The sequence below is a fragment of the Aegilops tauschii genome, chromosome 7, assembly GCF_002575655.3.
Source record: "Aegilops tauschii subsp. strangulata cultivar AL8/78 chromosome 7, Aet v6.0, whole genome shotgun sequence".
NCBI lineage: Eukaryota > Viridiplantae > Streptophyta > Magnoliopsida > Poales > Poaceae > Aegilops > Aegilops tauschii.
In genome coordinates, this window is record NC_053041.3 from 429,400,817 (window position 1) to 429,424,761 (window position 23,945).

The following is a 23,945-nucleotide window of genomic DNA, read 5'->3' on the forward strand; positions in this document are numbered from 1 at the left end:
TCAAAGGGCTAGATCCCGTGGTCAAACGCTACAGGGTTAGGCGGGACGGGGGGCCTACGGGGGTAGCAATGCCACCCGAGCGTCGCACCGGGACCTCATACATGCCGTACGGTGTGGTGGCATGTCCGAAGAGGCGGCACGCGTCTCCGGGGTTTGGCCCCCTCCAAGCGACGGCGGCACTGCCTTGCGTGCAGGGGGGCACACCGCGGAGCCCCAAGACGGGCGTCTACGCATGCCTGAACACTTTCACATATGCATCTGGACCCGTGCGATGTTTCGGTGACATAGCTACACCCCGAATCCCCCCACCAACCAGAATTCCCTCCGTGTCGACCGTTTCCCCCCTCCGTGACACGGCGATAGCGACGTTTGTAACGGGGGGCAATCGATATACCATCGGGGTATGTTTTTTTAGATAAGGCATAATTATCTTATGCAAAAATAAAAAATAAAATAAAGTAAAAATAACAAAATAAAGTAAAAATAAAAAAATGAAGTAAAATAAATGTATGCCGACGGCAAGGCCGTCGGCATATCTGTGCACACACGGAGGTGCAGTCCCACGGATCGATGACGTGGCAGAGGGGCCTATGCCAACGGCTATGCCGTAGGCATACCTTTGCCATAGATAGTATAAAGCAAAATTAAAAATAAAACTAAATAAACATATGCCGACGGGCCGTCGGCATAGCTGTGCACACGGATCGATGACGTGGCAGAGGGGCATGGGCCAGGTCTATGCCGATGACTATGTCGTAGGCATACCTCTGCCATAGATATGCCGACGGCCGCCGTTACCTCCCGTCGGCATAGTTTCAACGCCGTCAAACGGTCAGCGCTGACCGGGTAGGTGGGCCCGGGCTATGCCGACTGCCGCGCCTATGCCGACGGTCCCCGTAGGCGTATCTCGAGCGGTCCCGGCGGCCTCGTCTACGCCGACGGCCCCGTTGGCATAGATGGATGTATGCCGACGGCTTTTCTACGCCTACGGCCTGTCCTTGGCCGTCGGCATAGGTCCATCTATGCCGACGGGGGCCGTCGGCATAGATGAGGCCGTCGGCGCAAGCAGTTATTCTGGTAGTGAAAGATCAGTTAAATGTTGCATATAAGAAAGAAGGGGGGTCAAAATTCTGAAGCTACCTCAAATGGGTAAAATGTGGCATAAGTTTAGTGAAATGGGGAAAATGGATTAAAAAACCTTAAATAGCAGTTCTTGTAAAAATAAAATTAACTATTTTTTGCAAAGAACAGGAGGGGTTTACTATGATGTGTACAAGTATAGACCCTGCCTAAACGAACCACCGGTTGCATATTATTTAGTACCACTTTAATTCATAACTTTTTGCCCAAACAAAAATACCCATTTCTGTTTTAAATACAAGTCCACTGTCAAAAATACAATTTGCATCTTTTGAAAACCACTATCTCTTCCTAAGAAGAAGTGATTAGATTTTTGCCTCATGTGATGGTGCTTATTAATGCAAATATTGCATGCATCCATAGAAAAGAGGCGCCACATGCGATATGTTTAGTTAGCCATGAATACGAGAGGTTTTCCACACAACTAATCATCCTATTTTTATGAATTGGCTTTGTTTTCTAAATATCTGGAAAATGAGATAGTGACCTTGTGTACAAAAAGGGAGGGAGTAGAGAAACTCATGAGAATTTTCCATTATTTGATCCAAAGGACACATGTATACACTTTTTAGTCTTCCAATGAAAAATGACCTAATGCACTCTTAATGTGAAATGACGTAATGCACTTTTTAGTCTTAACATGTTATCTTATATGGTAGAGTTTTTTTTTAGAGATAATCAGTCCAACGCATTCTCTCTTAACCTGCAATGCTTGCTCTTCACAAATTTATAGGCAAAATAATGAGGCGGCACAACAAGTAAAGAGAGATGGTAGTTGTATGTTGGTGGAGCGATGGCTCTTAGCGCATTTACCTATGCAATGGAATTTAAGTCTTTGGTCCGGTTTGGCTTCTCTCCCTAGTTTTTCTTCTTCCCTTCTCTCCATAGCTAGGACACAATCTTAAGAAGCAAACACGTCTGGAATGAAATAAACTAGTTGGCAGAAGGCGCGGCGGCACGTAGCGCCCGTCGTTGAGCCTGTGCATATGCGTGGGTTCTTTTTGAATCTGGAGTGAGAGAATGAGTGGTGGTGGCATTGAGGTCGAGCTAGCTGCAAAGAGGTCTATTTATGCTCATTGTTGGCAAAATTCTAGCTTCATAGACCTATATAAGGAGAAGAGCTTTGTGGACTTGGTTGTAGTTTGTAAGTATTTTGGATGACTTGCTTTTGATCTGCATTCTTTGTCGTCGTTGTCTTCTTCGGATGAGAGCATAATTATTTTTGTGGGGTCAGTTGGCATTAATTATTTTTCTTCAAGATAGAAGAGTTGATCTTCCTCGTCTTGACAGAGGGTGGTACTTGTCTAGAAGATTCCTAAAGTTTATTAAAGTTGGAAAATAGGATGAAACAACAGTTGAGCACACATTAGGTCTGGAATTTTAATCTAAGGAATTAGGCATGAAGATAGATAAAAAGTAACTGAGACGGAATGCAAGGAGCTGCTTGCCGTGCTCTTGCGCCCTACTCCCTGTTGTTGGGCTGCGCCGGCGCGCCGGCGCCTCGATGGTGGGCAGAATACATGACCTCCCACCAGACCACACGACCACTACCTCCGCTGCGGTCGCCGGCTCTGGCCGCACCGTGGCACCAGGCGCGTGGACACTGTAAGACTCAAGAGGAGGAGCTCGAGGAAGAGAGAGGTGGCAGGAGGAGGAGCATAGGGAATAAGAGGGGCTAGGGCACCGCAGCGTTCTAACAGTAGCTGGCTAGTGCGCGAGCACAGGTGGGTGGCGGCGATGGTCTGTATCTGATATGTAGAGTGCGATTGGGGATTGGGGAAGAAAGACGACTCGTGGTTGTGGTTGATGGGCTTCTAGAGGGGTCATGGTCGTGGCTGGGCTTTCTAACGGGATCGCGACCGGTGGTCGTGGACGTGGAGAGAGGAACGTAAAAAACCTCAGCAAAACCAGGAGTGAACCAAAAAAACTAATGACACGTGTCAGCTCGTGAAGGAATGAGTTGTAGAACCGGGAATGCATGGTAGGGGCTCTTGCTTAGCCACTTTAATTCTTTTATATATACAACATACTTAGATACAACAAAGTTGTATTAGGTGTGCTCTAGGTGATATATCTAAGTGATGCTGCACTTAATTGCTTTAGAGATCATGTTTGCATCTAACATTGTGGCATAACCATGGAGAATACAGAAGGAGAGAAAAATACTCAAAGATGCCATAAGGGAGCAGAGTATTAATTACATTGTATAGGAAAGCAGGCTAAGAGCCGTATCTCCACTATACAATTACTTGTCTCTCTCTAACTATGACACCTCAACATTTTGCCTATGAAACCGTGCCGGTATGTTAGTGGTGAGACAGGTCTTAGCACAGTTTCATAAATAATGTATGTTATGTTAGTGGAGTGACAACTCTTAGCATGTTTTTCTACACAGTGAAATTAATGTTGTGGTCATTCTCTCCTTCCCTTTGCTCCACAACTAGGACACAATGTTGAGATACATACATGAACCCTAAGTGAAATAAACAACATCACTTAGACACAAGAGGGCGTCACCAATGTATAATTCTGAAATTGGTGTTAAGATGGGGTCCACCACATTTCTATAGCTGGCTTAAAATCCCACAATGTATAAGGTTGGTTTCGGGTCTTAAGTGGACCCCATTCCCATATGCATCATTTTACTATACTCTCACCCTATTATTTTATAGTAACATGGTGGTATATATATATATATATATATATATATATATATATATATATATATATATATATATATATATATATATATATAGAGAGAGAGAGAGAGAGAGAGAGAGAGATTATATTCCTTATGGCTTGGTCTTAGTGCCGTGGTCTCTTTAAAAATTTAGCTTAAGACCCCCTCTACAATATTTGTGAGCAAGTTCGTAAGACTATTCCATTGTTTAAGGCCTACGTTTTTTCACATATTGAATAAGTTAATGGTTAATGTTCTGGATGGTTATCTCTAGTTTTTTAACCACCTAGGATGACGCGTCAAAAGCCAATGCATTACGAGTGCCTTAGGCCACTCAGGGCAAATGCACGATGAATTGTGAGTGCCCTTAGCAAGATAGTAATCCGATGATATGAGTGGATTATAAGAGTTGTCACGTCATATTTGCGATGAGTTGGAGAGAGTGGAGAAGAAACTAGAGGAAAAAGAGGGGATTTCCGCTTACAGTGCGTTAACTTCCCAATGTGCACTTACATTTATTTTTATAGTCTGTTTTCTGATAATTGCCCACATTCGTGGTTCCTCATGCATTGGCGGCGGAGTCATGCGCAAGTACGCAGCTGCACCTGGAAGGACCTGTTTTCCTCAAACGGGCTAGAAATAGTGTGTTGGAGCGACTCCAAAGGTCATTCCCAAGATTCCTGGCTCTGCATAAGAACCGAAGGGCAGGCACATAATGATGGACTGATGAAAATGGAATCAGACAAAGCATCCCATGACGGTTGATGACTGTTGAGTTCCAGCTAGCTCCGCATTTGATTCAAAGAAAAATAGAAACTAGTGACGACCATGATGGCTTTTCTAGCTTTTTTTGTTTTGTTTGAGGTGAAAGAGGCTTTTCTAGCTGATTGCCCAACTTGGTATAGGTCCGTGATAAATATTCGTGACCCATCACCAATCGGATTGAAATTTTATCAAACCTTGTCTTTGATGACAAAATAGTTGTCATAGTGTAAAAAGAGTTAAATACACTGGAATGCCTTAACTTGTTTGTCATGGTCACTTTGATATCTAAACTTGCAAAATACACGAAACCAATGGGACGCGGCTTTTTTCTCCTAGGTGCATATGCACCCATTATCGAAAACACACATTTTGAAAAGTTAAAAAATTCGAAACAAAAATCCCGTGTGTATATCCGGACATTTTATGTCCGTTCACAAGGTTCCGGTGAAAAGCGACGTTTTTTGTGGCTTGTGTAAAAAAAGATAAAGAAATGCCTCGTGAATAGTTAGAATGGAGCATCAGAAATTGTCTTTTTTACACAAGCCACAAAAAATGTCGTTTTTCACCGAAACCTTGTGAACGGACATAAAATGTCCGGATATACAAGCGGGATTTTTGTTCCGAATTTTTCAACTTTTCGAAATGTGTATTTCGACAATGGGTGCATATGCACGTAGGAGCAAAAGGGAATATCCCAAACCAATGATGCAACTTGTCCGACCATGTAGATACGGTGCCTCATTCCGTATTCTAGTGTATGCCTGCCCGTATGACGTGTCAGCATGACGGTGGCCCACATGTTGATGGCTGAGAGCGAGAAGGCGCTGGGTGAGCCGTGCGATGGACTTTTTTTACAAAATAACCATAAACTTTAATTTAATCTTGTAATAAAGAGCCATCAAATTCGAACAACAAAATATATCACACCATAGAAGGTCGATCACGAGACCCCCCGACGCGTGTTGCTTAACCCGCACAGGTTATCCACCACGCCCAAATCTTACTTGATGATATTCAAGAGCTAGAATTTTAGGACAGCAAACTGCACCTAAACTGAGCTTTCTCACACATCCACTTTCATGGCCGTTTGACTTTGTAGATTGATCAATCCTGGCCGCCTGCCTCACCCTCGTGGGCCGCTCCTGTGCATGATGTCTTGGGGGCAGATATTCCTGAAACAAAAATGGAGCCCTCTCGTTGATTTACACAAGGGCAACGTCATCACACCCCGACAGCCCGACTTATGGTCTCTCTCTTGTTCAACTCCGTTCTCTCTCCACTATCTCCTGGTCAAAAAAAAAACATGTTCTTCCTCGCACGCGACTCTCTCCGGCTCACATCCCCTCACGGCGCAGTCCTCGGTCGCCCCATCCATCAGGTGGAACGACGCCTCCGTATTCACCAAGCTGCCACCATCCTCCCTCCCATGACGCCTCTTATTAGCCAAGTTGCCACTATCCTCCCTCCCATGAACTTCTTCGAACGAATTTTTGAATTTTAATATATATCGCTCTTGTGGGCCCGCAAAAGTTTTATTTTCAACTTTTTTTAATATTCATTTTTATTTTTATTTTTTGGTATTATTTTTCCCATTTGAAATAAAGAAATGTAAGAAAAAAATGTAATTTCCATAAAACTTAAGAAAATGTTGGTGCATTTGCAAAATATGTTCAACATTTTTTGGAAAATGATTCACGTAGATCAAAAAATTATAAACATGTATTAGATTTTTTGGCATGCATTCAAAAAATTAAAATCATGTATTTAAAAAATGTTTAACATGTTTTTATAAAATATTCAATGTGCATTCAAACTTTTTGTGTAAATTTATTCTTACATTTCTACAAACATGTTTTGATACATTTCTAGTACTTATTATTATAAAAAAATAGTTTTTAATGACATTGGGCAATTTTCAAAATACAACATTGTGATTTTTAAGTAATTTTGTATTTTAGAAATACAATGAAGATATACAATAATTGTGGGTGGTTGTGCTTCTGAAAGGCTGAAAGAAGATATATAAATTTAAATAATAATTTTAATAAAAAATAAACTATTTTACACTGATTTGCATCCTGTGTGCGAGGTCAAAACAATCAAGGCAAAGCATCAATACAAAGACAACGCCTCGGAGACGCAAGATTATCGTGGTCAGGTCCAATCAATAGAGGCAAGAGGTTTTAACACTGAATCTGGAGTGGTGTTCTAGCTGGTCAATGTCTTGATGGTAGGTCTTTCAACAAATCCGTCTTGGTGATTTCATTTGTAGAATGCCGCCAAGGCTACCATAGGAAATCTCCTTGGTTGCGACTCGACCAAGATCATCATCGACATGCCTCCACTTATCAGCCAAGGGGAGAGGGCGGCGCAGTGAGCGACCACTAGATTCGCATATCCGGCCTCAGTCATGGCACACTGTCTGCATGCTTGCGAGAATGATGTGTCTCACTGCAGCATCGCCATCCAACAACCACAAGCAACGGAGAGTGCGCCACCACTCGTACCACCTCCAAAGGAGGAAAGTTCCGCCTCTACCAGCGACAATAGTGTGCGTAGCGCCTAAAGAACGCCATATCTAACCGCGCTAATGACCTTCATGAGCAATCTAAGATCATACCTTGTCCTTCCCTATCATGGTGTACTCACACAAGACCGAAGCGCCACAACCACACACTTGGTTACAACCTGTCGGCAGGACACACCAATCAAACGAAGCCCCGCCATCAAAATGGACAGAGCTTCGCCACCACTTCCCAGAAGATTGCGAGTAGACGACACGCTGTTGCACAGGGGTTAATACGCTTGCAACCCTTTAGGTGTGGGGTATGCCTCTGCCACAACAAGGCCAGAGGCAACATCGGCGAGGTAGATGGGAAAAGTTGACCACACTCTAGGAGATGAAGAGGGACGTGATGGAAGATTGGTACCGGTGGATAAGGTTTCTGGTAAGAGGAGAGTTTTGAGAGAGGGGCTCGGGTGTCTAGTATTTCAAAACTTCGTAAAAATTTGCTGAAATGGTATTAGTCATATTCAGTAGAATTTTCATCATGCATATGCATCCTACTATGTTCTTGAGGCAAATCAGTCGCCTATGTAGAATAGGCCTAGTTCTTTTGGTGGATGTCAAAATAAGCTGTCAAAAGAACTGTGCTTGAATCTGATTTAGGTGACAAAAAGAAAGGGAGTGTATATCCCTTAGATGATTGAAATTTAAGAATCTCAGGTTTTCTACTTCGCATTTGTATTCAGACGCTGTGGCTTTTCTTTTATAAATTTCTTTGCTTTCTCTTACATGTGGATCGGTAATGGAACGTCCAACATGAGCCTTTCTGTGATAACTTCTTTGGCCCATAATACTTTAGTAGAAATAAAAATAGAAGAAACATTTTACAGCGAATAGGGAAATAAATAAATCAACAAACAAGAAGGAAACGTTCAATCTGTTAATCATCTGTCATGGTACGGAATACTAGAAATAACAAAATTTACAACCAGATTCATAGACAACCTAGAGATGACTACAAGTACTGGAGTGAGCCGAAGGCACGCCACTATCATCGTCGCTCCCTCGCCAGAACTGGGCAAACCTTTTTGTAGTAGACAGCCGAAAAGTCATCGTGCTAAGGCCCCATAGGACCAACGCGTCAAAATAGCAACCGCCGCCAATGAAGTGAAATGTGGATGGGAGAGAAATGAAGATTGGATCCAAATAGATCCACCAAAAGACAACCACCGGGCGAATCTCGCGAGATCCGACGGAGACAAACAACCCCACGCCTTCTGGCGTCGCTAGACACACCATCGAGACTGGGATCGAACGTGGGAGAGACTATTGCTACTAGGAAACATCATCGCGCCATACATCCCCAACCAAAGACGCTAAACCAAACAAAAAACAAGAGTGGGGTCCCTCCCACTGGTGAGGTGTCGGGGTCCTCCGCGTCTCCACGGCCCAAAGGTCATCAGAGGAAGGGCGGACCGGCAGCAGCGCTAACTGGAGGGGTAAACCGAAATCACCTAGGAGTCTTCTCCAGGAGTAAATCAACAAATTTTAACTATAATTGAAGAACATGGCAAACAATTTAACGCTGATTGGAAAGGAAAAATAAAAAACTACATAGCAGAACCCATATGAAAAGATGGAATGTGAAATTTTACTAAATAAAAGTTGCACACACTTTTCACAAAACTTGCACACACTTTTCACAAAACTTGAACCATACCATGAATTTGCAAGAACAAAGTATAAAGTAGTGTAACATTCCGGAAATAATTGTTTATTTTCAAATCATGCTTCGCAAAATGTGGGTAGAGTCCAAGTTACTTGAAAAAAATGGCTTGTGTATCTCGTATGCCAAACATTGATGAGACATGATCAGATTGAAATAAAAGGCATGCAGTAAAGCAAAATTAAATATAAAACGTGCATGGGCCTAATCAGAGACCAAGCCCATCACACCAAGAACCTCACTCGTGTACCTGAAGTGCTATTTCTTGCCCGCTTATAACGGTGTATACATGTTTTACTTTTTATTTTTTGGGGGATCCGGTTTATTTCTTTTTGTTTTCAGTCATTTTGATCTTATTTTTTGTTTCTTTCTCCTTTTGAATGTTTTTATCTTTTAGTTTTCCCATATTTTCGTGCTTTATATATAATTATTGTAAATATTTCATTAAAGTAAGAGAGCATATTCTTAAAACATGCAGATACTTTTAAATAAACGTGAACATTTTTCTAAAATCGTACGAACATTATCAGTTACAAATTATAATCTGTTAACACTTCTTCTGATTACATGAACATTTACAAAATATGTGAAAGATTTTTAAAATTACTAGCATTTTTTCAGAATAAGTGCACACTTTTTTTATTTCATAAATATTTTTATAATGACTTAATACTTATGAAAATAAAATTCCATTTAAAAATAAGCACATGAATATTTTACTAAATGTATGAACACCATTTTGATTACAATAGTGTTTTTTAGTATGTGGGCCTTTTTTCCTCTCGAATACGCACAAGCATGTGTATCATATATTAAAGATAGAAAAGGGGGTAAAGAGCCCCTCTACAAGAGTGTGGATTGAAACACCCGAGTCCACCCTAGGTACACATATAACGACTACTACCGATAAATCCACCGCGACAACCCAATAAAGAAACTGTCCATGGCCTTTGAGTAGACCGGCCTTAGCCCACGTTCTCCCCTCGTCCAGGATCCTAGTCCCAATTCAGGTAAGGGATGGAGAATCACCGTCAAACACGATGCCGTTCCTATGCTTCCACAGCTCTCTTTTTTAAGCATAACAACATCTACAACCACACATAGCAAAAGTGAGCCCCAAAAGGAGGAAAAACAAAATGTAAATAAAAACAAAGATAGAAAAGCAAAAATGGAAAAGGAAAAGAAATGAAGAAAAAGAACCAAAGAGAAAATATAGAAAATCAGAAGAAAAAAGAGCTCTAAAAACAATGCAAAGAACACAAAAAGACCGTCCTGCAAAAAAAACCCAATGAAAACCGCCTCTACGGCAACGCTACTACACCTGGCCTACGCTGAAGCGCGTTGAAGGCGAGACATGAACATCTCAGCCTTCCAAACTTTTATCGGGCTTATAAGAACAAGCTTCACATCAGCAAAAAAAATGCACAAATCGTAGAAGTAATCACACGTGAAATCGACCGAGAAGAAACAAAGTTCAAACACCAGAAAAATAACAAAAGCGAAAACAAATGTAAACTGAGCATTGTGCAGAAAAAGATTCATTCAAAAAATCAATTATAGTGGGATCTTATAGAAGGAAATTTGGATGGGGATAGAGAGAATACTAGTTATCTACCTACAAGTTGGCACTATACGCCTGTTAAGGAGCATAGTCAAGACTGGTTCCTGTTAAAACATGTTTTTAGTTTATGGCACTGTTTCAGAAACAAATCAGATACTGTTAACGGAACTAAGCTATCTCAGTGCTGGGATAGTCAGATGTATCCGATCAACTCTGTTATCTTCCTAATGCCCTTTAAATTTTCAGTAAAAATAAAACCGCTTAAGTTGACTGAATAAATATGCTACCCAAACAGCAGAAGAAAATTTTGCTAGACTCAAGTACACCTGAAATCACTGAGACCACAACGAAAGTATACTGGTATATTGTGCTGAATGCCATGCAAATCATTCCCTCCTGCCTCCCTCTACCGCATCCACAGTAATTGTTGCACCGAAGCAGTTTCAACATCCTTCCATTCCCGTCTGGATTGACGATCAATCAGCAGATCGCCTAGCAATTGCACAGATGCTACAATACTGCAAAGGGAGTGGCTTGAAAGCTGTTCTGTAATGCAGAACACCACAGTCCTGGAGAACTGTAGAGGCAGATCCCAGCTCCAAATAGTATAATTTCTTAAAATAGGTTACTGCAAAGTTCCAGATTCCAATTCAGTATGCCACACCTTTAATCGATGTAAGCATCCATTTTGAGTTTTCTCTTTCTTTTCTTTCAGCAGCTCATTTCCTATCGTCAGGAATACGGAACTGAAAAAACCAACAAACAAACCAATCTAGTCCAATGAATCATTGGACAATGAAATGAAAAGTATAATCCATATATAATCGGTAGCTATCTAAACTCCTTCCGGAGCGAGTATCTGCCGGCCTTCAGTGCAACACCACCGGACAGCCCTTTCTTCACGGCCGGCTCTGCCTTCTCCAGCTCTGCCGTCGCCGACCCCTCGCTCGGCTGCTGGAGCAGGGCCTGCTGCCACTGGGCAACCGCGGACTCCACGACGAAGAGGTTGGTGATGTCCCTGAGCGGCACCCGCCTCCGCGCCCTCCCGAGCCGCTTCAGATTGCAGCTCCTGACAGCTACGCCATGACTCCCATGAGGACGGGCGACGGCGGCCGTCGGGGTGGTCGCTGGCAGCAGATTCTCCTTGTCGGCGCGGTCAACTGCCATCTCGAAGAAGATCTGCCGCTCTCTGAGTCCGGGCTCGGCGCTGTACTAGGCGGCGAGGTGGCTCGGTTGGAGCTTGGGATGGGACTGGAAGGATCTTCCATCCATGGGTATTTGTAACGAAGGTAGGAGGGAAGAAGGAGGAGGATGAAAAGATTTGAGTTTCGGGGAGAGGAGTGGGAGGGAACTGACGGATCTGTGTTTCCTGCCATTTTTGGCAGGAAGGCTCCAAGAGCCAAGCAAATCTTCAAAAATTTCGCGAAATGTTTGGAGGAAATCGGGATTCGGGGCGGGTGCCAAAAGGCGCGCGCGGTAACTTGGTTTTTAGCCTGGTTTCACGCGCTCCAGCGGCGGCTGAAAATAAGCGCACGTGAAAAATAATTGCGCGTCTGCGGGAAAGGGCGGCAGCTCGCGCGCAGCTTTTGGTGCGCCGCTTCCGGCGCGCCTATAAAATACGGCGCTCGCCACGCGCCTATCTACACTGCCACGCGCGCCTCGTATCTTCTTCGCCGCTCCAGCGCCTCCACCGCTTCCTCTCCTCGCCGCTCCAGCGCCCCGCCACCGACGCGCAACCATGCCGTCGCGCCGCCGAGGAGCGTCGGGCTACCGCGGCGTCCACCAGCGCCCCAACGGCTGGTACTCCGTCGAGATTCGGTCCGGCGACGTCCGGCTCGGCCTCGGTACGTTCGAGACCTCGTACGAGGCCGCACGCGCCTACGACGCGGCGGCGTGGCGCCTGGACAGGCCGCGCCAGCAGATGAACTTCCAGGATGTCCACACGCGCCAGCAGGCGCAGGACGTCGCCCCTCCGCCTCGCCTTATCACGGACCAGGACCGTACGGAGCACGCTCGACGGCAGCGCCGCCTCCTCGTCGCCGAGGAGGACGAGCGGGCCATGGCGGAGTGGCGCCGGCGCCACCCGGAGGACGTCGCCAACGAGGAAGCCTTCTGGGCAAGACGCCGCGAGGAGCAGACGGCAAAGCGCCGCGCGGAGCGGTTGGATAGGTGTCGGCGGAAGGCCCTGGCGATATCGCAGTGCGAAATCGCTCAAAATGGTGGGCAGACAATCTTTTCGTCTGATGATGACCGTTGGGAGGACATGTGGCTCGATACCTCGGACCAGACCAGCGAGAATGGCGATGATGATGATGATGATGACCACGACTGGGAGTAGGCTGTAGTTGCACTATCTAGTATTTTTTTATGTCGTTGCACCGTAGTTTTTTAATCTATCTATGCTATAGAACTATGTATCGCTTTTTATCTATGAATTTTATTTATCGTTTTTATTAAAAAAAATGTACGCAATGTTTAGCGCGCGTTGCATTTTAGCGCGGCCGCTGGAGCTACGCGCGCGCTCAATTTTAGCGCGGCCGCTGGCCACGCCAAACCAGGCGAAGGGCGCGCGGTAAATGAGTTTTTAGCGCGCGGCGCGTTGCGCGGCCGTCGGAGATGCTCTTAAGCGCCAGTTAGAGTTTTTTTTTTTGAGCAAAAAGCGTTAGTTAGAGTGCATTTTGCTAACCGTCGCACACCTGCTCCACAGCACCAGTATCTAAATGGGACGGCCCATGTAGGGTTTTTTCACCGGCTTTTTTATTTTATTTTTATCAAATTCGTGAAACTTTCCGCATTTTTACCAAATTTTAAAACATTTTCATTTATTGTGAACCTTTCATTTCAAATCCATGAACTTTTTCTCAAATGCGTTAATTTTTTGCGTGAACTCTTCCAGTGATTATTTTTCAAATTTGTGAACATTTCTTAAATTTGTGAGTTTTCTTTTCCAAATTTTGCGAAATTTTAATTTTTTTAAAGTTATTTGAAATTCGTAAAAAAATCCCGCAAACTATTTTTTAAACTCATGAAATTTTTCGTGTTTTTGAACTTTTCAATTCAGTGAAATTTTTTTGAACCCCGTGATTTTTTTTAATCTTGGAACTTTTTTTTTGAATGACTGAACCTTTTTGAATCTTGCGAACTTTTGTTGAACATGTTTGCTACTCTTATTTTCTATATTATTGTGTATGGCAAAGACCCAACCTGTATTCTTTCATTATCCATTTTTCATAGGGATTCCGGCTATTGAAATGATTAATTTCTTTTAAGCATCATTTTGGTATCATCTTGATATTAATATATTCTCTTTGTTGAAAAAAAAATACTGCCTCTAGCAACCAGACGAAAGCATGCAGTCGTGCTCGGGATCTTAAGTGCTCCTGCGTTTGAGATGGCCTAAGTCCTCAAGAAAGTTGCATATCACCAAGAATCAGAATACGACACTATTAAATTCAAGAGGTTGAAGTTAGATATTCTCAGTGGCGGAGCCAGGAATATAGTATGAGGAGGGCCAAGTGTAGTAAATCCCTGCTAGGGAGGGCCAGCTCATAAGAATACATCATTTTTGCAACCATTGTACATCTATTAGCATGCATATTAGGCTTAATACAACAATCTTAGGGGGGGCCAGGGCCCCTGCTAGTCCCCCCTTTCTCCGCCACTGGATATTCTTTTGAGCTGACAATTGAATCCTTGAGTTGACGGTTTGTTATTTGGAGTTGCGCGTTACATATGATTTTCGTTCTGTGATTATTTTGTGCAGTTGGAGTTTGAATATATCAGCTCAAAGTTCAATCTGTTTGGACTTCAAAGTGCGCACCAGTAGCATTCTCGTGTTCCAGATTCGAGTTATTTTCTAACAAAAAATGTTTATGCGTGTCATCCAAAACTTGTTTCGGATGCGTGCTTGCTAACTGCTCCAAGTCTTTAGTCTTAAAAAAGTAGCAGATCATCACGAATCATAATACCACGTTCCTCTACGTGCCTCGCATATCTTAACTCGAAACAAAAACACACATGTATCACAGAAGCTACTGCCCACCCCACTGTGCCAAATAAAATGCAACCCCGGCCACAGCTTGATGCGACGTCTCGACCACGCCTGCACCTCTTCCTCTTTGGACGCTACTCCCCAACCCAGCGCGCGAGCTCGCCGAGGCAATGTCCGGCTCGGCGTCGACGACGCTGCAATACACGGGGATCGGCGCCTTCGTCGCCATCGTCCTCCTCGGCCTCGTCTACTTCGGCCGGTCCATCATCACCGGCCGCCACGATGTCCACACCAGGCATGACACGGCCACCGCGAGCCCGGGGCAGCAGCTGGGCCTTGCCCCCGACGACATCGCCGTGCTCCCGACGTTCACGTACCTCGGCGCTTCGCCTGGCCGCTGGGGCGGCGGCGGCGGCAAGGCCAAGGCCAAGGCTGTGGCAGCGGACAGCTGCGCGGTCTGCCTCGAAGAGCTCCGCGAGGGCGCGCTGGTGCGCATGCTGCCGTCGTGCAAGCATTACTTCCATGCGACCTGCGTCGACGTGTGGCTGCTGTCGCACGCGACGTGCCCAGTCTGCCGAGCGAGCCCGGCGCCCGAGAAAGTCCGCCTGGGCGCGGTGTCCATGTCGCCGCCGCTCCCGCAGCTCCGACCATACGGCGGGTCGCCCAAGGGAGGCGATGTTTCCAGGTTGTCGTCTCCAGCGGTCAGGTCTTCGACGCAGCCGGAGCTTTTCCTCCACGTGAGCAATGCCCACTCAGTAATGGCGCCGTCGCCGACTAGACCTGCGACGCCGGACAGACGAGTGTTTCGGTCAAGTTCATCTTCTCAGGCGATGACAGATTTGCATTTGGCGGAGGCTGTGTAAGCCATACTTGTGTTTTACGCTTCTATCATTCTGGGGCAACAAATTCTACCAGCTCTTCAAATGGACCAGCAATTTTGTATATATGCAAGTTAGGAAACTTTTGAGCAAAGGGCAACCGGCCAACCGCTTATTCGCTGCAGCAAAATTGGGAATTGGTGGACCAAAGACCGACTCTAGGCATCGGCTGATCGATGTTGGCAACAGATCGGTCACCTCGTGAGCCGTACCAAATGTCCACCATCAGACTCGGTCGTCCCTCTCGTCCATCCCTGTGCAGCGCACACTTCGTGCACCATCCTCGTGAGCCGTAAAAATTGTACGCATGCCTCCCCGCACGCAGCGAAGCTGGTCGCCTGCATCGCCCAGGAGCAGCGCTATCTCTCCCCCTCCCGTGACTACGGCAACGTCGTAACCAGTCACGGTACCGCCGTCACCTCCATTATAACAACTGGTTGCAGTCGTCGTGCACCGTCAAGAACGCTCGCGGCACAGACGACTTGCAATGTAGGAATTTTTGGTGTCTTCCAAAACATTATATACTACATTTATTTGGTTGATGAATGAAATCATACGGAATTGGTGTATGAATGATTGGTACAAATATTTGCAATTGAACTTAAGGAAATTTACTCAAGGAGCTGGGTACAAACTATACTGGAATACAGCGTGTATATGTACACTGGAATTATTTTGCCTGGGCACAGTATATGTTTGAAATTGGCTAGGCTATTTACAGGGTAGATTGATAAGTCTACACGTTTAAATAGGAATCATATACTATTTAAACGTGGCATATATCTCACATATATGTGCTTAGGGACAAGAAGACGTTTGACTCGGAAAATAATCGGTTATGATCGCGGTTGGTTAATTCGATTAGGAGTCTAACTGAATTCTATCCGGATATGGATTTGAATATTCAGGAATATGAGTATAAATATGTCTCTGCCCTCTAGCCTCAGATACGCACATTGTGAGCTACACCACGGACTTGGCGGAGGAATTAGAAGGTAGACAAATATACTCGTGCTATGTTATTTTCGCAACATTGATATCAGAGCCAGATCGCTTAGAGTTTTGACGGCCAAAACAAAATCTCCTTTTTAGAGATTGGAAAACGGACGTCATCCTCTGGCTATTTTCCTGGAAACAAGCTTCCACACGTACTCCTGCCAAAGTCTGGAACAGAGTCGCTCGCCTCGATCTCGCCAACGCCGCTCGCCCGATCTCGCCTCCACCGCCGCCTCTCCGTCCCTGCCGCGGCGGACGCCTCGCCGCCTCCACCTCAAGTCCACCTCGCCGTCCCGCCGCGACCGCTGCTCACAGATCGATCCGTCCCTAACTACTCCCGAGCTGCCGCTCACAGATCGATCCGCCAGAGTCCATCAGCCGCCTCGACCTTGACGGTGCCACGCGCTCCGGCGCGGAACCAGCCGCGAAGTCGCCGTCCCTGCCGCTCACGCGACCTCAAGCCGAAGGTCGCCACCCGTCCGCCGAACTCCGCGGCCCGCTGAAGCTGCTCGCATAGCCGTCTTCACCGCCTAGTGTGTCCACAAGCTGCTGTTGGATAGCTGTCAAACTGCTGTACGGTGTGGACATCAACACGTACTACAGGAATTAACCATTGCCGCTGGCTACTGGGAATCTGCAACTCACGACCTTGTTCATTGTTGCTGCTGCTACAGACTAATTTCTGGAATTTTGCTAAGGTAATTACCTTACCCAATGGCCTCCAACAGTGTGTTTGCTGAGTTGCTTAGGTCTTATAAATTGGATGGTTCAAATTTTACTGTCTGGAAGAGAAAGATCATGTTTCTCCTCACTGCTGAGAACATTGATTATATCATTACTCAATCTAAGCCTACCCAACCATCTGACGAGGCTGAAGATGAGGAAAAGGAAAGCTACCGTGAGGAAATTATTTAGTGGACTAAGGACAATAAAAAGGCTAGAGTGTTTATGCTTGGATCTATGACTGATTCTCTAGCCGGAGAATATGAACCAGAGGAATCAGCTCGCAAAATAATGAGGAGATTGGAAAAGGACTTTGGGGAAGTTTCACTTATCAAAGTTCTTAGCTTGGTGAATCAATTTTTGACTGCGAAGATGACAGAAACCACAGCTGTTAGTGCACATCTGAATAAATTATGTGTGCTAGTAGAGGAACTAAAGAATGCTGGATACCCTTTCCCTCAAGAAGTTCAAGTTATGGTTGCTCTTAACTCTTTGCCAAACTCTTGGGAACAATTTAAAATATCCTTTTGTCATACTGAGCGTGTGCTAAACATGAGCACGCTGAGGCATCATTTACTCATGGAAGAAGACAGGAAGTCCACACAAAGGAAAGAAAGAAGGTCTCAACATGATGAACTACACCTTGGTGAGGACAAGTCTTCAAGCAAGAGGAATTGGCAAAAGAGGAAATATGGGACAGATTTGCGGGATAAAATAAATCAGAAGCGTGATGGGAAAGATTACAATGGAAGAAACTCAAATCAGAAGGTTGACAAGAGGAAATTTAATTGCCATAATTGTGGTGAACAAGGACACTTCAGATCTGAGTGCACTAAGAAGAGGAAGCCAGATGATAAGAAGTATAACAACAACCAGTCCAAGCATCAGGATAATAGAAGGGGAAATTCTTCACCTAATGGTATGTCACATGTTTTTGTATGTTCAGAATCTCTATTTACAACTTCCTTGTCAAATAGTTGGGTGGTTGATTCTGACTCCACCTCACACATTGCAAGAGATAGGAATTCTTTCTGTTCATTTAAACCAATACAAAAGGGAACTAGATTTATTTATCTAGGAACAACATCAAAGGCAGATATACTAGGAATTGGGGACTATAATCTAAAACTCCCAAGTGGAGGAATATTAGTCCTTAAGAATACTGTATTCGCTCCAGATATGAGGAAAAAATCTCATATCGGTATCTAGACTAGAATCTGCAGGCTTTGATGTTAACTTTGGCAATGGGAAGGTTAAAATATTGCTAAAAGGAAAATTAATACAATCAGGGAGCCGTGTAGAAGGCCTCTATTATATTGAAGATATTTCCGATATTGATGCTATAGACAGTTTAGTTGCTGAAAACCACTCCATTGTGAGGAATATAGCTGGAAATAACAATTGTTCCGAATCCTACCTATGGCATTTAAGGCTAGGACATATATCAAAGAACAGGATTAAAAGATTGATTAGTTCTGGAATTCTGAATTTTAAATGGGAAGATTATGGAATTTGTGAAGCCTGCATCATGGGAAAACTGACTAGAGCTCCCTTTCCTAAAGCCGAAAGATCAAGTGAGCCCTTAGCCATAATTCATTCAGATATTTGTGGGGAAATGACAACACCCACAATAGGACAGAAGGTGTATTTTATCACATTCATTGATGACTTCTCCCGATACGGTTATGTCTACCTCCTTAAACACAAGTTTGAGGGTTTTGACATGTTCAAAACTTTCAAGGCTGAAGTGGAAAACCAATTAAATGGGAAAATTAAAGTCCTTAGGACCGATAGAGGAGGAGAGTACACATCCGGAATTTTGGATGAATTCTGTAAAGAACATGGCATAGTACACCACTATACATTACCCTACACACCCCAACAAAATGGTGTAGCGGAAAGAAGAAATAGGACGTTGATGGATATGGTCTGATCCATGATGGCTTACTCTGATTTACCTTTAAGTTTTTGGGGGGCAGCACTGCATACTGCAGTATATGTTGGGGATCGTTGTTAAAAAAAATTCTACGCATCACCAAGATCAATCTATGGCAATTTCTATTTACCTACGCCAAAACCACAACGTGCTATGCCAATTTCTATTTACCCTTCATAAGGACCCTTTTCATCGAATCCGATCCGACTAAAGTGGGAGAGACAGACACCCGCTAGCCACCTTATGCAACTAGTGCATGTCAGTCGGTGAAACCTGTCTCACGTAAGCGTACGTGTAAGGTCGGTCCGGGCCGCTTCATCCCACGATGCCGCCGAATCAAGATAAGACTAGTAACGGCAAGTAAATTGATAAAATCGACGCCCACAACAACTTGTGTTCTACTCGTGCATAGAAACTACGCATAGACCTAGCTCATGATGCCACTGTTGGGGATCGTTGCAGAAATTAAAAAAATTCTACGCATCACCAAGATCAATCTATGGAGTAACTAGCAACGAGAGAGAGAGGAGTGCATCTTCATACCGTTGAAGATCGCGAGACGGAAGCGTTGCAAGAACGCGGATGAGGGAGTCGTACTCGTAGCGATTCAGATCGCGGTAGATTCCGATCCTAGCGCCGAACAACGGCACCTCCGCGTTCAACACACGTGCAGCCCGGTGACGTCTCCCGCACCTTGATCCAGCAAGGAGGGCTCCAACAGCAGCACGACGGCGTGGTGGTGATGGAGTGGCAGTTCTCCGGCAGGGCTTCGCCAAGCTCACGCGGAGGAGGAGAGGTGTTGGGGAGGGGAGGGGCTGCGCCTTGGATGTGGTGCTGCAGCCCTCCCTCTACCCCTCTATTTATAGGGAGAAGGGGGAAGGGGGCCGACCACTCTAGATGAGATCTAGAGGGGGGCGGCGGCCAAGGGGGAGGGGGCTTGCCCCCCAAGCAAGGGGGGACGCCCCCTTTAGGGGTCCCCCCAACCCTAGGCGCATGGGCCCTAAGGGGGGATGGCGCCCAGCCCACTTAGGGGCTGGTTCCCTTCCACCTACAGCCCATAAGGCCCTCCGGGGCAGGTGGACCCCCGGAACCCCTCCGGTGGTCCCGGTACAGTACCGGTATACCCCCGAATATTTTCGGTGACCGTATAATGACTTCCCATATATATATCTTCACCTCCGGACCATTCCGGAACTCCTCGTGACGTCCGGGATCTCATCCGGTACTCCGAACAACATTCGGTAACCACATACAAATCTTCCTTATAACCCTAGCGTCACCGAACCTTAAGTGTGTAGACCCTACGGGTTCGGGAATCATGCAGACATGACCGAGACCGCTCTCTAGCCAATAACCAACAGCGGGATCTGGATACCCATGTTGGCTCCCACATGTTCCACGATGATCTCATCGGATGAACCATGATGTCGAGGATTCAAGCAATCCCGTATACAATTCCCTTTGTCAATCGGTACGTTACTTGCCCGAGATTCGATCGTCGGTATCCCTATACCTTGTTTAATCTCGTTACCGGCAAGTCACTTTACTCGTTCCGTAATGCATGATCCCGTGACTAACTTCTTAGTCACATATTGAGCTCATTATGATGATGCATTACCGAGTGGGCCCAGAGATACCTCTCCGTCATATGGAGTGACAAATCCCAGTCTCGATCCGTGCCAACCCAACAGACACTTTCGGAGATACCTGTAGTGCACCTTTATAGCCATCCAGTTACGTTGTGACGTTTGGTACACCCAAAGCATTCCTACGGCATCCGGGAGTTGCACGATCTCATGGTCTAAGGAAATGATGCTTGACATTAGAAAAGCTTTAGCAAACGAACTACACGATCTAGTGCTATGCTTAGGATTGGGTCTTGTCCATCACATCATTCTTGTAATGATGTGATCCCGTTATCAATGACATCCAATGTCCATGGTCAGGAAACCGTAACCATCTATTGATCAACGAGCTAGTCAACTAGAGGCTCACTAGGGACATGTTATGGTCTATGTGTTCACACATGTATTACGATTTCCGGATAACACAATTATAGCATGAACAATAGACAATTATCATGAACAAGGAAATATAATAATAACCATTTTATTATTGCCTCTAGGGCATATTTTCAACAGTATATTTGTTAAATCACACACCCTCAAAATCAATAAAGGGCACTCCCTACGAGCTTTGGAAAGGGAGGAAACCAACATTGAGGCACTTGGCTGTTTGGGGTTGCAATGCTCAAATTAAAATCCCGAGCCAGAACCGTACCAAACTGCAACCTAAGACCACTCCAGGAATCTTTGTTGGATATTCTACTGGTTCCAATGGTTATAGGTTTTATGATCCCAACAATAAGAAGTTATTGGAAAGCAGAGATGCTATGTTTTTAGATCAGGACACTCCTCGTCGTGCTAAGAGGGCTAGAGTGGAATTGATAGAAGAAGAATCCGAGGAAGTAGTAAATGATTCTACCGGTAATCTTTCAAGCCAAATCCCTAACATAAATATGGAAGAAACTCCCTCAACTAGTATGCCTAGAAGAAGTGGGAGGAACACACAAACACCAGCTTATCTAGATGATTATTTTGTGTTTCTAGGGGAAGTACACTCTAAAGTGACTTTAGAGGAAGAACCTAAAACTTACAAACAGGCCATTGATTGTGAGGAATCTGGACTATGGTCGGAAGCTATGCGGGAAGAACTAAACTCCATGGAAAGAAATGGTGTTTGGGAACTTGTTGATTTACCCCAAAACCGCCAGGCATAGGATCTAAATGGATATTCAAAAGTAAACTCAATGCTTCAGGAGGTGTGGAAAAATATAAAGCTCGATTAGTTGCTAAGGGATATACACAAAAGGAAGGAGTAGACTTTGTGGAAACATTTTCTCCTGTTGCAAAATTCACTTCTATTCGCATCTTATGTGCCTTAACTGCTTATTTTGATCTTGATCTCCATCAAATGGATGTCAAATCTGCTTTTTTAAATGGTTATTTAAGAGAGGAAATCTATATGACACAACCAGATGGTTTTGTGGAAAAAGGAAATCGGAATAAAGTATGTAAGTTAAAAAGATCAATCTATGGTTTGAGGCAGGCTTCTAGGCAATGGAATACCTTATTTGATGTTGCAATCACATCATATGGTTTCTCTATGATGGAAGGAGACCACTGTATCTATTTCAAAATAGTGGGAGGAAACTATGCATTATTATCTTTGTATGTCGATGACATTTTAATTGCTTCAAACCATGAGGGAACCTTAATGGAAGTGAAATATTGGTTATCATCCACTTTTGATATGAAAGATTTGGGGGAAGCCTCTTATGTTTTGGGGGTGGAAATACATAGGGATCGGAAAAGGAAAGTTTTGGGGCTGTCTCAAAAAGCTTATCTCAAAACTGTTTTGAAACGATTTTCTATGAAAGATTGCAAACCTGCAAATGTACCAATGATAAAAGGAACTAAACTTAGTGAGGAACAATGTCCTAAAACTCCTAAGGAAATAAGGGAAATGAAAAATATACCTTATGCTTCTGCTCTGGGGTCTCTTATGTATGCAATGTTATTTACTAGACCAGATTTGTGTCACGCTGTTGGAATGTTGAGCAGATTTCAGAAAAATCCTGGGGAAGCTCATTGGAAGCAAATAAAATATGCTATGCGATATATAAAAGGAACGATGGGCTTTTCTCTATGCTTTAATGGTGATAATCTTCAACTGCAGGGATATACTGATGCTGACTGGCAGGGAGACCTTGATGAAAGGAAGTCGACGTCAAGTTGTCTATTTACTTAGGCTGGAGGTGCTATCTCTTGGAAGAGCAAGAAACAAACTTCTGTGGCGCAGTCTTCTATCGAAGCAGAGTACATTGATGCGAATGAAGCTGTAAAAGATGGCGTTTGGTTGAGGAACTTTCTGGTTTCTCTAGAGATAGTTCAAAATGCGTCCGATCCAGTCACTGCTTATTGTGATAATCAAGTTGCGATTAAACTTTCCAAGGATCCCAAGTTTCATAGCAGGGCTAGACATATTGAGGGAAAGTACCATTATATTAGAGATGTAATAAATAGGCTGAAAACTGTTCGGCTTGCATTTTTGCCCGGTACTGATATGTTGGCAGATTCACTGACTAAACCTCTTAGTCAGGAATTGTTTTGCAAACATGTCAGGAACATGGGCCTTAGGATTTTTTATTGAATGTTTTTCAGACAAGTGGGAGACGTAGGAATTTTTGGTGTCTTCCAAAACATTATATACTACATTTATTTGGTTGATGAATGAAATCATACGGAATTGGTGTATGAATGATTGGTACAAATATTTGCAATTGAACTTCAGGAAATTTACTCAAGGAGCTGGGTACAAACTATACTGGAATACAGTGTGTATATGTACACTGGAATTATTTTGCCTGGGCACAGTATATGTTTGGAATTGGCTAGGCTATTTACAGGTTCAGCTCTGTAGATTGATAAGTCTACACGTTTAAATAGGAATCATATACTATTTAAACGTGGCATATATCTCACATATATGTGCTTAGGGATAAGAAGGAATTTGACTCGGAAAATAATCGGTTATGATCGTTGGTTAATTCGATTAGGAGTCTAACTGAATTCTATCCGGATATGGATTTGAATTTTCAGGAATATGAGTATAAATATGTCCCTACCCTCTAGCCTCAGATACGCATTGTGAGCTGCACCACGGACTGGGCGGAGGAATTAGAGGGTAGACAAATATACTCGTGCTATGTTATTTTCGCAACATGCAAAACCATGTAGAATCCACCACATCATCTTCGTCGCCGGCTGTCGCACCTAACGTAGCGTCAAGTTGCCTGTCATCGGGTGCACTCGCATCCCCGCAATTGCAACGCCTACATATTGCAGCATCGTGCAACCCACCACAACATCCCTCTCCGTCGGTCGTAGCATCCATCATGGCCGGTCCTAGCATCCTTGGCATGTGCCTCATCGCAGCAGCGCCGCCTACCCATTGCAACTCTCATGTCGCATGTCCCAGTAC

General features: G+C 44.5%; 2 protein-coding genes and 1 long non-coding RNA gene across 3 annotated transcripts; all 3 read left to right on the plus strand.

Annotated features, from left to right (window-relative positions):
• The first annotated feature begins 12,047 nt into the window (after positions 1-12,047).
• LOC109769698 (uncharacterized) lies at positions 12,048-13,703 on the plus strand. The gene has a single exon (XM_020328425.3). It carries the CDS (start codon positions 12,117-12,119, stop codon positions 12,714-12,716), a length of 600 nt encoding a protein of 199 aa, XP_020184014.1. The 5' UTR covers positions 12,048-12,116; the 3' UTR covers positions 12,717-13,703.
• Positions 13,704-14,496: 793 nt separating this feature from the next.
• LOC109769696 (RING-H2 finger protein ATL40-like) lies at positions 14,497-15,517 on the plus strand. The gene has a single exon (XM_020328423.2). The coding sequence runs from the start codon at positions 14,540-14,542 to the stop codon at positions 15,230-15,232; it is 693 nt and encodes a 230-aa protein (XP_020184012.1). The 5' UTR covers positions 14,497-14,539; the 3' UTR covers positions 15,233-15,517.
• Positions 15,518-16,365: 848 nt separating this feature from the next.
• LOC141027117 (uncharacterized) lies at positions 16,366-23,218 on the plus strand. The gene is made up of 2 exons (XR_012189118.1): positions 16,366-17,885; positions 22,641-23,218. It is a non-coding gene; the product is annotated as an uncharacterized lncRNA (long non-coding RNA).
• The last annotated feature ends 727 nt before the right edge of the window (positions 23,219-23,945 follow it).